The sequence below is a fragment of the Dinoponera quadriceps genome, unplaced genomic scaffold (genome assembly GCF_001313825.1).
Source record: "Dinoponera quadriceps isolate SergipeBrazil2010 unplaced genomic scaffold, ASM131382v1 scaffold1476, whole genome shotgun sequence".
Lineage (NCBI taxonomy): Eukaryota > Metazoa > Arthropoda > Insecta > Hymenoptera > Formicidae > Dinoponera > Dinoponera quadriceps.
The window spans coordinates 1,159,725-1,175,283 of NW_014555863.1; the positions used below are offsets into that span (position 1 = coordinate 1,159,725).

Sequence of the window (15,559 nt, forward strand, 5' to 3'; positions counted from 1 at the left end):
CCCCCCCTCCTCCCCCCATCGAACAACACCTTTCTCGCCCGCCGCGCGCGCGCCGGAGATTGAACAATTTGTCATCGTGTAAATGTAACTCTGCACGGAGACCGATCGCCGTGGCCGCCGCGGCCCGTGAAATTGCGCCCGGCGCGTTTCGCCGATCGGCTTCTTTCCCGTCGACATTTACGAGCGAATTAACCGCGAGTAACGAACGACCGCGCGGGGTGGACGGACGGGGCGGGCGTTGTTGTTGCCGCGTTTCCGCTTCCCGTCGCTACTCGTCCCGTCTCGGAGTATCGAAGATAACTGCGATAATATCTGCGCCCGTCAGGTGTGGCTCTTCCCTGAGAGAATTTTAATTACACGATCCCCCGTGTGATCGAGACGGTAACGATGCGCGCTAATTACGGGAGATCGATGCTGTGCGACTCTCGAGGTCCCCGTAAGCGCACCGACCGTCGGTGGCACTTGTTAGGAAATTGACACGAGCATCTTTCGGCAGGATTTCTACGCACCGAAAAAAGAGTTCGGTAACGATTATCCAAACGTTTAGTGAAATAGTTTCGACTGAATGATTTGATAATTAAATTATTTAGTCGCACGGTATGTATCATACTGATCAAGTAATTTCGTTACACCATGCGATTAAATGATTTGGTTACTGTAACCAAATCGTTCGGTTGGAATTATTTCATCAAATATTTGGTAATTGCTACCAAACTTGCTTTTGAACGTGTGTACACAGTAAAGGATTTTGCGTAAATAACGGTCCGCTGGAATTTTTGCGTTACTTTAGCAAGATGAACGTGTTAAAAAGCAATATGTTAACAAGGTGAATATGTTAATTTAACATATACTTATGTACTATTCAACACACTCCCATGTTAAAGTGACGCAAAAATTTCAGCGGACCGATTTATTTGCATAAACTTTTATACTGTGTGTCGCGATATCTTCGCAGTGTTGCAATTCGCGATCGATTCCCACGTCCGCGAGCGATTCCGTGACCGGCGGCACAGATTATTTATCGAGTTTTATGCATTTTCGCGTCGCGGCCGAGATTGTTCGATTGGCAAGCGCGAAGGAAGAAATCAACGTGAAAGGGTTACAGAGTAAACCAGGGGCCCCTTTCGGAACATTTAAAGGGTTTATGGGCCACGGGTGGATGCGTTGGCCGCCCACAGAGGACTCTCGAACGGTCTCTCCGTTAAGAGCGGCGGAGAGATGTAGGCAGAGAGGCGAAAACGAAACAACGATAGCGACGAGCGAGAGCGAGGGGGAGGGTGAGGAAGGTGGAGGACGGTGGGAAGTGGAGGAGGGAGAAGTCAAAGTCAGTTGTCGGAGATTATTAGGCGGCCGACATAAAACGTGCTTAGGTGCGATTTAATATTTCCAGCTACGAGCATAAAATCCGACTCTATCGAGTCTCGCTCTCTTGGAGGGAAGGAGAGAAAGATCGAGAGACACAGAGAGAGAGAAAGAGAGAAAGAGAAAGAGCGGGAGGACGCAAAGGGACCACGAAGTATTTCGTTTCTTACGTTTCTTTGTCGACGCCGACATCTGGCGTCGTGGAGAGCCCACTGCCTTCCTCTCTTTCTCATAAATGCTGCTCCGTCGCAACGAGTCTTCATTATTCTTAGAGGCTCTTTTCGCAATTGCATTTCAATTTGGCGTTCGCCGAGTGAGAGAGGGGGCTTATGGAAATTTATCCCGGCGATCCGTAATCCATAAACTTGTTAAAATTTCCTTCGAGATTATCGTAATCTTCCTATCGTTTGTCTCACTTCACCGTTACACCACTTAACGGCAGGTCGCGTTGTTAATTTCTGTTAATCCCTCGAATAACAAAGTTGAGTCGGATCCGACCACAGCTATATTCCGATTTTACGGACTGACGTAGGGTGGTTCTACATTTTTGCGATATATTTTGTTTACTCTCAAATATCTTCCAATTTATCGTGAGAATCAAAGGTGTCTACTGTCTCAAAAGTGTCGGCAAAATTAATTGGAAAGACTACAAAACGCTCCCACCGGTCAGATCCGATCCATCTTGTTACACGCGTAACTGCACGAGTCTTGTTATTACGCGAGTTAATCTCCGCGCGCCATAACAATCTCGAACATTCGATTCCGCTTTCCGTCGAGGAAGATCAGAGACGCTCGCGTGAAGTAACAGGTCGGATTTGCTCGAGGCCATCCTCGCACACACAGCTCGCTCAGCTCGTAATGAGACATTCGGATCGTCCATACTTAGTAATCATCGCGCGCGGTCGTAATTAAGAAATGAAAAAAAGGAAGAAAAAGGAACGGGAAGAAAGTTCGGAGACAGTTACGGACGCGAATCGACGGGAGAACCCGTCAATGACGGGTCGCCTGGAAAGTTTCCTCGTCGAAGCTCTCCGGATCCGTTCAAAGAAAGGCGGACGCGAGCGGAACCTCATTCGGATTAGAGCGGTCCAAGGACAACGGCGGATGGGTCTTTCTCTTGCCGCGAGAGACGATATCGGTGGGGTAAAGCTGATTGATTTTGCCCCTATAATGGGAATTCGCGAAGTGGGATCCCCTACCGCGTCTCTATTTTCGAAGAGGCGAGAGCTCTCTCTCTCTCGGATAGTGCCGATCGATTTTCGCCTCGCGTCTCCTATCGTTTCCCGCCGCTAAGCCGGTGGTCGGCCTTCGTACCGCTTTATCTTTTTACTCCGTTTCATCGCGATTTGGCCCGATATTAATTCGATACCACCTCAATATCGATGCAGCCGGTACTTACATCGAGACGAGAGAAGACGGAAAAATGAGCTGCCCATATCACGGAGAAGACAAATTTTACTGAGAACAACAAATGTTTGTCGACCTAGTGACGGCAAAAAAAATCTGTTTAGACAGCAAACAATTGGTTTGGACAGCAGACAGATTTGTTAAGAGTATTTTAATTGTCCGTATATTCAGCAGATAGCAATTAATACTCTTAACAAAGCCTTCCGCTGTCTAAACAAATGTTTCACCGTCTAAACAAATGTTTTCTTGCTGTCGCTATATTGACAAACATTCCAGCAACATTCATTTTCTCTCCCGCATAATACAGTTGAAATTTACTCACCAGACCCTAGTTTTTCAGCTGTGGGTGCAAGGGCAAAATAATTAGCCGAATCAGCTAAACCCTTCACGCGAATTTTCTTCCTCCGTGCAGAATTGCTCAATGTGCAGCGTCTCGCGCTTTCCAGACTGTCCCGCGCACGTGCAATAATCCGGATAACCTGTTGGGCGGAATGGATTTTTCCGCCGAAATCATGATTTATTCACGCACGTCTGTCTCGACGTCGGCGATCCAAGATGCGGCGCGATACGGCCGGCTCGCGGGTGGAGTTTCGCCGGACGTGAGAGGGAGAAGGCCGGGCCTCTGGGCCGCTCTTGTGTTCTGGATGTTACGGAGATTTTATAGGAGCGTAACGCACAGCGGCATTGTGCCTTAGCTATACGCCCGACGTCGTAATAATTATAATTGCCTTCGCTATCTTTAATGTTCTGGAAGCGGGTAATGGTAGCAGCTATTACGGCCGCTCGTATAACCCGCGATCTTGATATCCCCACTTCGACTATTCGCTATTTTCAACCGGCCATCGCGGATGGATATCGCTTCCTTCGTTTATCGGCCGCCTCCGATTCCCGTTTTCTTGTCGAAAACGACGCTCGATGTTGCCGTCGCCACAGCTACCTCGTCGTCGGTTTACAGATATTTTTTTGTTTTTCTTGAAATAAAAAGAGACGTCGACGCGTCAGACCGTGGAAATCGGCGATACCACCGTCGAATCTATTTGCGAACGAGGAACGGATATTTCCCGTGCACGTTTCCGATAAATGCATCGTTTTTATATGTGCTTCTGTATTTACATTGATTCTCTTTTGCAAAATACGCGGCTCCGAAGTACCTTGCGAACTGAAAGATCCCGATTGGACGCAGTCTCTCTCGTCGTCGAAGTTGCATCGTTCTACGTTCGCTCTTTAACGATCTCCTCTCTCTCTCTCTCTCTTTCTTTCTTTCACTCTCTTTCCCTCACGGATCCTTCGAACGAGCAAACGCGGCCGTCGGGAAGGAACCGGGCGATATAAAATTTTTATCTCGTTTCGCACGTTTGCTGTAATTCAAGCGGACCCGCAGCGCGGGATTCGCACGGTCCGGTGAATTAGCGTGCCGGGGAATGATTTAATAATAATCCGACCACTTCAAAGGAACGCGAGGGACATAGATTAGTCTATAAATCAGTCCTTCCGCTCGTGATACTGAGCTCTTTGTGTACACACGTCGCTTCAATGTATTACCGCCATATATGTTCCTTTTTATAACACTTTTATAACTTTCGGGCCGATGTAATAAAGGCCGTCGTTATTATTCACGATCCCTGCTTACAAGGCAAATTAAACCGATAATATGCTCGACGAAGATAGATAAGCGTTAATGATGAGCGTAATGCACGCTCGTTAATTGTTGCGTTCGCGTGAGTCACTGTAGATACCGTGTAAGAATTCTTTTTCACTTTTTTCAGGATATGTTATTAAAAGTTTTTAATTGCAAATTGAACGATCTAAAATTATCAGCCGGTGCTTGCAATCGGTGGAGCAATCTTTCCTTTTATCTCAATCAATTATTATCGTTGCAATCGTCCCGGCATTTCGCGATATCAATCGGAACTGTATTCATCCTTCGGCATTGTTTCAATTCAAATTTCACGAATAGATATCGACTTGACGAATCCATCGTCCCTCGAGGCGACGTCCAAACCAATAATTTAGCGTTATCGGCGGCGTGACGAAAGTGCAGCGCGCCCCTCGCACGAAGATGTCATTTCTTCATGGTCGTGCCGCTTAACCGGCGGTATCTCGATCTCGAAGCTCGAAAGAAAAGTCGAAGCGCGCATTACGTAAGGCTGCGCCCGCTTCCGTTTCGTTCCGAGACGCATCCCTAAGGAGGTTTACGGCCGGAAGTTGACCCCGTGCGCACGGGGGCGGATGCGACGCGACGGTATATCGCCCGGTGCGCGAAGCTTTTCAAAGTACACGAACCCACGGCCGGCCAATTATGTAATTAAGATAATAAGTCGGCGAAGGCGAGCGGTAGGTCCACAGGCTGCCCGCCGACATTCTTCCTCCCCTTTCCGATACACCCGGCCGTATGGAGATTCCATATTATCATTATCCGTTTCAGGGGAGCGTGAGACGTATACTTAGAAGCGTCGTAATATCACATACATATTTCGAGAGAGAGAGAGAAAGAGATCTCTCGTCCTTGGTGTCGCGATTCTCGCGACTAACAGCGACTCGGAAACTTACAAGGCATTTGCACGCGCGAGATGGTTTATCTGAAAAAATATTCCCGACTCAGGTGGAGATATTCCCTGTATAAGTATGTTGTCAATTATAAACAGGTTACTTTTTCTGACAAGTTTCGAAAACTCATCCCGTGTCCAATGGGAGAATTAGTTTTTCAGTCTTTCTTACACAGGAGATACATCCTTCCATCGGATACGAGATGTGTTGCGAAACCCCGTCGAAAGAAACCGTCGCCACTTTTTCGCGACCGAATCGCATACAAAACTGAGGTTGGATTCAAATTTGGCCAATCGGAGCAAAGTCATCAACTCTTAGTGAACTTTGCTCCGATCGGCTAAATGTCAATCCGATCTCAATCCTAATTCGTAGACTGATTAACCGGGCCGACTCGAAGCTAAATTCGCATCTGGGGGGCAATTTGTTCTTCTTTCAATCGCAACTTGCCAACTATACGCACGTACTGTAACTGCATTCGCGAGGCCGGTGGAGCCACATTTTAAACGGGACTATTGGCACCTCTTATCAGCCGGAAGGGAAACTATCTCGATCTCCCTGACACGGGCGGGGAGAGTCGTGCATCGATAGTCGTAGCTCGTAAAACTAGCAGTGGTGCGCCGAGCGGGCGAGTTCCTCTCACCTCGCTCTTCCACGTTCGCCCGCCTCTATCGCGTCTCGCCTCTCGAGGTCGTAAAGTTCATCGCCGGCCAAGAAGCTAGAAACGCGAACGTAGGAGATCGGCTCGGCCATCTTCACGCGCAATGAGCGCAATTGCAATAATCGATTCCCCTCGTTGGCCCCTCGTTCGCGATACCACCGGACGTGTCTCGCCCTTTTCCACCCCTCGCCAAGATTCCCAGCTCGGCGAGTTTTTCAAGGCTCGACAAGCCTCGGTTCGTGAAATCGGCAGGGTCGTACCGGACGAATCGGTCTCTCGACAATCCGCGGTTAAGAGACGATGATTAAAATTTTCAAAGAACCGCACCCGTCCCACCTCTCCCCCCCGCGCATGTATCCTCCCCGTACGTACTTCACTCTGCCCCTCGCTATAATCACGGGCACCTTCGAGTCCGTTAGCGTTACTAAGCACGCGTACATCGATCATCGACAAAGTTGGCTCTCCTCATCGTTGCCCCGGACGAAAGTCGTCCGATCAACCCGCGCGCGCGCTGGTCGTATCAGGAATTATTATTCACCGGGCCGTCAGTGGATGAGAGAAGGAGAGGGCGGGGCCGCGGCGCATGCATCATCGAGAGCAAATTCCGTTGCCCCGTCTTTATTTTACCACGGTAGTGAGGTACACGCGCGGGGCAACGTTGCGAGCGAGCGAGCGAGAGAGAGAAAGAGAGAGAGAGAGAGAGAGAAGAGCTCCGGTACGCTCTCTTCTCCCTGATCCTCTCACGTGGCCGCCGTCAGTCCGCTTAACTGTAGATCAATCAATATACCTCGCTTGAACCCTCAGCCTTCTATGCTACGTCCCCTCCCCTTACCTTTTACTTCGTCCTCTCTCCCTCCGGCTGCCCCTAACGAGCTCATCGCTCGTGTAGCCAAAGAAAAAACACGAGAAAGTGGTACAAAATGGCCCTTGAGAAATGCTGTCCGTCCGTCCATCCGTTCGTCCATCCGTTTGTTCGTTTCTTCGTTCCTTCGTACGTTCCTAAGTTCATGCGATACGCTCGTTGCTTCATCTCGTCGAGGGTGGTGAGCGAGATCGAGAGGGCGGACGCGAGAGACGAGGGTGATTATTCGGTCGCGACTGCGAAAAATCCCGCGTACGAATAAACGGGGGAGCGACCTCTTCCCTCCCTTCCTCTCTCTTTCTTCCTTCCCCGTTTCCCTTCGTCGATTAACGTCGATTAACAACGATCTCCACCGCACGTGGTGGCGGTCGTTACACCTGCCGCTGCACACAGCTGAGAAACCGCTCCGTTCTACGCGACACGCAGCTGCACACCGTCGTGCGTAACACGCTTATTCTCGGGCTCACCTCGCGCGCTCCCATATGTACATACGTATTTTCGTTTTGTCACCACGCGCATATCGCACACACACTCGGCACTTTTTTTCTCTTCCGACAGGCGTTGACGTTTACGTCTTCACACGGGCGCTACAGTTTGACGTATCGCTTCTCCATTTCCGCAGCGCATCAAAAGGGTTCTCGCCACGCGATACCCATGGCGCTATTATAAAAAAAGTCATTCATACTTGTCGAGTCACCGAGTGCGATAGTAACGCGAACCACGCGTTACTTTTACCCCGTTACATCCGTCGTTAACCGAGCCCGTTAACGACCAAGGCTTTTCATTTTCCGCTGGACTCGCAGTTTACTTAATCTGATGATAACGCTAATATTGCGTTTTTCTATCCATGGTGCAATCGTTGAACCGACGGTTTTGTGGCGATAATTTACCAAGTTTAACGAATCATGAACAGGGAAACATAATTTTTACATCATCATCAGGTTAAACTGCAAGTTAATCAGCAAATGAAAAATTAAGGTATAAGGAACTCTTTCATCAATATCTGGTTAATTATAACAATTAACCCAACGATATCGGCTAGTTAGTTGAACTAATGCGATCGGTCAATTCCGTTAATTGGTTTTCACCTCCAATTAATACAATCAGTGAGTAACTTAACGGAATTGACGAATCGCATCAATAGGCCCAGCTAATTGCTACTTGTCAATTTGATCGAGTCGATAGTTGATCGCGCTAACCGGAGGTCGGTGAAAGATATCCTGAGATTTGCCGGTCGGAGCGTAGGCGGCCGGTTAATTAACGCGAATAAGATATCCGCGTGCGTTTCGATTATTCGACAGTCTCTCGACGCGAGGAAACTCGCGCGAGACAGAGTGAGCGCTCAAACGTTCGAGCCGCGTTCTGAAATTCGAGCGTAATATAGACGCGGCCGCGCTCTGTCTCGCGGTCACTTTCGTTTCACCGTTGTTGCTCTCTCATAGTCCGCGGACAAGCTAATTGTAAGCGGAAAACTAGATAGGATGGACGGCGCGAGCGCGCGCGAGGCAGCGAATTAATTATTGTTCGCCCTTGGGGGAAAGAGGCAGTGTTGCGAAACATCGCGATTAGTTGAATGAAATTTATCGTCGCGGCGGAACGTACGAGGCGAGCCGCGAAGAGCGAAAAGAGAGTCGGTAGAGGAAAAGGAACGGCGGGCGTTTAAGGGATGTAGTAGAAAGCGCCGGGGAATAAGAGGCAGAGGAGGCGCAGTAGGAGAAGAAGAGAAAGCGAGGGTGGACGGGGCTCATATTATAAAAGCAATTAGGGGGTCTCAGATTAGATATAGCACATCGTACATAACAAATATGATAATACGGGCCACTAGCCCGAAGGGGGTTTGGCTTTCGTATGGCCGGCGAGGGTTTCGGGTTATGAGGCAGGTTAAACGGAATCATTAATAATCGGAGCTAACTAATCTGCCTGTCGCTATGAGCACACTTGTTTCACTCCTGTTTTTATTACCACGCCGCGAGGTAACGTTTTATTCTCCCGATCGGGACGGAGGAAAGCGGAGGGGAAGCACCGGCGATCGTATGGGCGCGTAAAGCGCCGCGTCTCGTGGCGTTTCGGATTTCTCCCTCGATTGTCCGTTCAATTAATCATCGATATGGTACAATTGGAATCGCGTTACAAGTGATTGTGAGTAAATAGACGGGATCGTTTGGCGGATGCGTAACGCAATCGCGCGTTGGATTGCACCGGCGCGCTGCGTGATAATCTATCCTCGCGGATATCCCCGCGATCGATGACAATAGATAATTGATTCCGCGGAACTCTCGCAACAACGTGTGATGTGATACTCATTTTGCTTCTTGGTGTTTGCAGCTTTACGAGCTCTCCGACGATCCGATGCGCAAGGAATTCCTCGACGACCTCTTTTCCTTCATGCAGTCCCGAGGTAAGTCGCATCGAATAAGTTACATCACGCCCGGCGTGTCCGGTGATTCGATTCACCGTGAAAGTAATACGCGATTCGCATATTATTTCGCGGCCGCCGAGCGTGCGGCCGAGTGAGTTAACCCGCGGAACACCGATCAAGTATCATAATGGAGTTTATATTACAAATATTGATCATTCCCGTGGCATGTTCAAGGACGACTCGTCCACTAATAAGGATCCACTCGGCGAGCCATCCCGCCTACGAGATCCTCGCGATCTCGCTTTGCCAGCTTTACGGAGGCGACGATGTACCGCGCGCGAATATCCGTGCGCTCTCGTGACGCTCGGCATTCACAAGTTGCGCTTGAATTTACGCATCTACGTCTCGCCATTGTGTCACACGCGTTACCTCGACCTCGCGTCGTTAAGAAGAAGCCCGAAATCTTGAGAGTTGAATCTTGAATTCTATAACGCGATAGGAGCTAAGATAGCAATGTGGATTCAATTTCAATTCCAATAATGTAACATAATTCCTACTTTGACCCTGATGATGTTTCCATTGTTGAAGGTAACATGAAAGTTCAGTCTGTAGAATGAAAGGTGCGAGAGAGAAGCTAAGAAATGTCAGTATCGGCAGTAGGTTCTTATTTATTTATAAGCCGTCTAAGTAGGCGCGAACTGTTCTCAGGTGCGTCAGAGTAGCATGAAAATGTTTTCTCTTCGATTTGGGCAGATGCCGAAGTTTTCCAAGTATACGAGCTCGAAAGACGAGATCGCAAGTCGGCCGACTGACTTTTCGCCGAGGGAATAATAAGGCACTGTGGTGAGCGCGAATCGCTTTAGATTCGCCGTTTGAATTAACCGACCGTTGAGGAAGACACACACGTGTGACCGCGCGGCGTAGCCCGCATCTCGTTTCCTGCACACGTGGATTTTCGTAGACGAGCCGTTCCGCGACCGAGCGACCGGCCGTCATAAATGTCCGCGTGGTTAAAAGGTCCGATAACATGTCGCATCTGCTCGGAAAGCCGAAAGCACTGAAATTAGAATCGAGCGGAACAACGGCCGCTTTGTGAAATCGCACGTTTTCTCACGCGCGCCTTTCCGCGAGGCAACCGTCCACCACCGTGGGTTTCTCACCTCCGAACGATGAACGAGATAATTCAAAGTCCACGTTTCGGGCGCGCGTCTCTCACTCTTCTCTCTCTCTCTCTCTCTCTCTCTTTCACGGTTTCGGTGAAGAGGAGAGATTGATCCGCGGCGAATTGCCGCGCGAGCGTCGGACGGCGAACCGGAAACGTCGGGCTCTAATTATAAACATGGCGACTCGTCCATCAATCAAGCCCCCGCCAGTGATGCGTCAGTGCTTCTGTTCTTTTCGTTCTTTTTCCCCCCCCGCCCCGCTCCACCCCTCCTCAACCGTTAGCCACCGCCGTCGAGCCCGTGGCGCAACTTTGAGTCTGAGACGGTGCTATTATTATGCCTACCTCCCTAGCAATAATTAGAGTAGATTGGATCAACGTCTCTGTCCGCGTCCCTCCCCCCTTTCCGATCGTCTCCGCGCGCTCGCTCGTCGTTTACGGACGACAATTTGGACGTTACGCGGAAGATAAGCCGACGCGTTCTTCCACGCACTTGTGATAACGCGCTCGCACGCGACATCGATCCGACATCGATCTTACATAACGCGCGAGAATCGTCACCGTCGGCGCATTGTTATCGCTCTCGGTGAATTCGCTCGACGAACTCGGGGGGGTTTTCCCCGAGTTTCTGAATCCTCGGACGGACAGGCCGGAGAAAAGATGACGGAGGTGGAGTGGTAAGGCGTAGGGCGCGGGGGTAAATCGGGGAACGGGTTTGACGCGAGTGATGAGATATTACGACGACGACGACGACGATGACGCGAACGACGTCGTTTGTTTCGCGGGTTATTATACCTCGTGAATGGTAATAACGAGTCGAAGACCATAAATCCTCGCGGAGATCAACGCCGATTGATCTTTCGATTCGCTCGGTAACGCGGCTCGATTAAAATCGCGAGGGCAAAAGGGGGAAAAAGAAAGGGAGGAAAAAGGAGAAAGAAGCAGGGGGAGAGAGAGAGAGAGAGAGGAGGAAGCATCGGCCGAGTGGAGCGCGTATCTCGATGTCTCGCGGGTAAAAGCTCGGACGCGAACGTGGGTCCGGGAAGCCGGCCAGGCCTCCGGGCCCGCCGAGCCCTCCCGCGGGCTGCGTTATTGTGCCCCACGCACGCAATAATTCAACACTAACGTAACGCATAACACCTCGCTACGTCCGTGGATATAAAAGACCATTCATCATATTCGGGTATATTAGTCCAGCCACCACCAATTTGTGTTTGCTATCATCGCTTTCTCCGAGCTAGGGCGCTCGGAGGAGGCCCTCTTCCATAGGCGCGCAACGCGCGCGGAGACAAATCGTTTCGCGGATATCGCGATTTCATCGCGTCTTCCCTCGAGAGCCCGCGTACTCGCCCCCGGTAAGTTTCGGGATGCTCATTTAAAGGGTGAAAACGACGCAACGGAGACAAATGGGGTCCCTTTGCGCTCTTCAAGCTCGGCCGACGCGTCATCCTTCATCGCGCGTAAGAGAAAGTCCGTAAGTCGATACGTCGCGGCGCTTCCCGAGCAAATAAATGCAGAGCTGTGAGGACTCCTCCTTATCTCGTCGGGGCTTTCCTTCGTGTGCGAAGCGTCGTAAAATGATCATCATGATACGACACTTATAAGAAAATAGGAACGTGAATAATATTTATCGACGATACGCCGCCGCTGTTTGTCTCGACAATGGCGACTGTGAGAATATTTTTCAGATTCGCGTTCCTTCAACCGCTCGCAATCATTTCAATGAGAGTCTCCCGGAATAATAATCCGTTTATTTGTGATTACTCTTTAGTGGGCTTCTGGTTTGCAGAAGTTCATTCCATTAAGAATCTTGGCGTTTGATCGAATTCTGACTTATCATTTGATTACCGCATTCGTAAAATTATTGCTAAAGTTTTATTAGAAGCTTGGGATCCAACTTTAGATGTAATATTTTCGTAATGCAATTTTCAGTTAGATTATTATATCTTTTTTTGATTTGCCCGCGACTTGAATATTGTAGCGTTACATGCTCACCATACTTGAGTAATCAATGCATCATGATAGAACGTGCACAACATTATTTTTCCCGACGCATAAGTTATTTTATTCGGCAACCTACATCTTATTTATCTCATGATTATCGGCGTTACAACGCGAGTTGTACATCGTATCTTCGAAACGCATAAGAATGATCACAGATTTGTCACTCTTGCATAATTTAACTAATGTCGATCTAGATTGTCGCAATATTCTGGCGCTTCTTGGGTTTAATTTCCGTGCTAGATGGGCGATATCCGCTTCTTCTTATTTCTTATCATCGAACTTCTTATTTCGTGTCATCGAACGTTAAACGGGTGGTTTAAATCAATCGTCTGAGCATGTTATGCAATGAATTTTCTGATATTACTGATCTCTTGAATGTGTCTCCAAGCATGCTCAGAAGCAAATTAAGTTCGCCGCTCATAGAAATATGGATCTTCCTTTGACTTTATCGTCACTTTATGTACTTTTGTTTCTATTATTCTCTTTTATTTACGTAAAATAGAAAAAACTTCTAGTAAATAAATAATAATTACATTAAGACTCTAAATTACAAGCGTGCCGTAAAACGAGACGAGTATATCGTATTGAGGAGCGATTAAACGAAGCAACACACAAAAAGTCAATGGTGTGTACGCACGCGCGGTATTTTATCTATCGGCGTTGTATTTACTCTCTGTAGGAACGCTATGTGAGAAAACCACCTTTTGGGGAGCTTATCTTTTTAACGCTCTTTAAATTCGGCGCGGATAATAGATATTACCAAGGCCGTTTCGCAACAAAGTGTCCGTCCCGCTTCGAGCCTGCCGCGATGCGACGCGGTATTCGTATATCAAAAGCGCCGACGAGGCACGCGGAACGCACAAATTCGCGCAAGCGGAACATAACTTTGCCCGAGATTGCACCGTCGAGGTATGAACGCGAGAACCGGTTCGCGAGAGTCAACGCGTAACCCTCGGACGATCCAGAAATTTCTGACGGCGCATCGCGAAGAGATCATCCCGCGGAGATCGCTCGATCGCATCGCTCGATCGATGGTGTAAAACAGAGCGATCAGGCTGCGGGAAAGGAAATATCCAAAAATTACGAATTCACACGCACGTAATGCGTAGATTTACGTGCCGAGATCCCTCCCTGTTAATTCTTCAGGTTCGGCGGATTGCTTGCAGGATTAATATCTGTTCAAAATGTTGACTCGGCGTGAGACACGCGTGAATTCGATCGAACGGATCGAACGAGTCCCGAAATTTCCTCCGTTCCTTCTCTTCTTCCCCCGCTTCTATTTTTCACCCTCTCAGTTCGGCACGCGCGAAATCTCCGTTCCGTTCGCCCTCGCCGCGAAAATTCGACCGGACTTCGCGGCTCTATCGATTCGCGCGGGGAACGTTCTTTATTTATCGCGTATATTGCTAGCACGAGACCGACCGTTATAAATCCCAACCCATTTAATATGCAAATCCCGGCACCTCCGACAGCCCGAGGTCTCCGTTCTCGCTTTCTTTTCTTCCTTTCTACCTTTTTTCCTCCTCTTTTTCTCTCCATCACGAACGAGTTTCAATCGCCAATGTAATTCGTACCGCGACGGACGACTGCGCGAGTAGTGCCATTCTTCGTCGAATACGTTATTATCTTTAGCCTCCCTCCCCCCTCTCTCTCTCTCTCTACCTCCTCTTCGCGCGGTCACGTATCGTATATTTGCACTCCCACGAGGTGGTGCCCGACGACACAGGAATGCGAGGGAACTCCATGAATCGTTGCATTAAATACTCGCGGGAATTAAACCAGGAATCTCGTGTGTGTTTATATGCCTGTTTGACGTACGAGGAAGACAGAATGAAAGAGAGAGAAAGAGAGAGAGAGGCTGCGAAATTGATTTACCCGCGACCGACGGTGCTCCTTTGGCGGCGCGACGTTTTGATAGAAGAGTTGAGAAGATGCAATTAGCGGTATATAAGACGAAAATAGACGCGTTAAATAGGAAATGCAGGCGCGCGCGCCGTTACCGTCGCGACGATCATGGCGGGTCGGCGAATTGATCGCGAAGAACGCACGTCACCCGGCGAGCGCGGCGGCGAGCTGAAAAGCGCATTGCACGTTACGGCCGGCCCCCGGGAGAAAAAATGCCTTTTTACTCGCGGCGCGAGTAACGCATTAGCGCAGGAGAGAACACGTGTTCGGCACGAACACTTTTCGCCGCACACTTGTGAACACGCACCGCGTACGTGACGTCTGCATACACAAGATATTACATAGGTTACCTCATAGCCGCGCTCTCCTCGTCTTCCCACTTTTCTCCCCAATCTCTTTCTCTCTCTCTCTCTCTCTCCTCTTCCGGATCGTGAAACACGTTACGCATCTCCACCGACTCCCCGAGATACGTTTTATCGCGCCTCCACGGTTCGTGGATAGTTGGCCGTCGTACACAGACGGACGTGAAATCACAGCTCCTCCGAGTTACGTCGACGAGAACGCGCGTAATCGCCGACGAAGCCTTCGCAGATTTGGAGGATCGTCCTGAACGTTCGCTCGTTCGACTCGCTCGTAGCGCGCGCGCTTCGCTTTCGTGCGCGCCGTAAATTAAGAGGACGACGGTGAACAAGGGGGGGGAGATCGGAGGGCACAAGTAGGCACCATCGCGAAATTGAGCAGCTAGCCAGCCGATGTCTGGGCAAAATCCGGCAGCGGCTTAATAGTTATCGTGCCGCGCAGCCGTTACTTTTAGTACCTTTTAGTACCTCCGTTATTTCGCATGCGTTCCTCCGTTCGCTACACAGATTCGCGTACGTACGTACGTACGTACATGCATAACGTCGGTACGTACGGTAGAGAGAGAGAGAGTACACGTCCGTGTCGCATGCGAATAAGTCTCGGACGCGCGCGCCGGAAAATATTTCCATCGCGCGCGACTGAAGGGGGACGACTCGCGATTCGCCGATGGGCCGATACACGAACGAACCGCGATTCCTCCACTCCACCACCACTTGCACCCCCCTTGCACTCCCCCTACCCCTCTCTATTCTCTTATTATTCGGTATTTTGTGCCGGGAGCACGTTCGTACGCCGTTACTCGGTAACTGCACGCCGTCACGGCATATTGCAACTAGTTTGAATGTGACTTCGCCTCGCAACAGCGAAAGCAACGTTCCCTCGCGAAAATAGTTTCTCCTCTCTTTCGCGCGCGCGACTGCCCCCCCCCCCCCC

The 15,559-nt window shown here is 49.6% G+C and overlaps 1 protein-coding gene across 1 annotated transcript in view; it reads left to right on the top strand.

Moving 5' to 3' along the window:
- The window catches only part of LOC106745636 (trithorax group protein osa-like), a 122,385-nt gene that overhangs the window by 81,840 nt on the left and 24,986 nt on the right, over positions 1–15,559 (top strand). Inside the window, exon 5 of the mRNA XM_014621425.1 lies at positions 9,162–9,234. Within this exon, the coding sequence (XP_014476911.1) occupies positions 9,162–9,234 (73 nt within the window). The remainder of the gene's footprint in view (positions 1–9,161; positions 9,235–15,559) is intronic.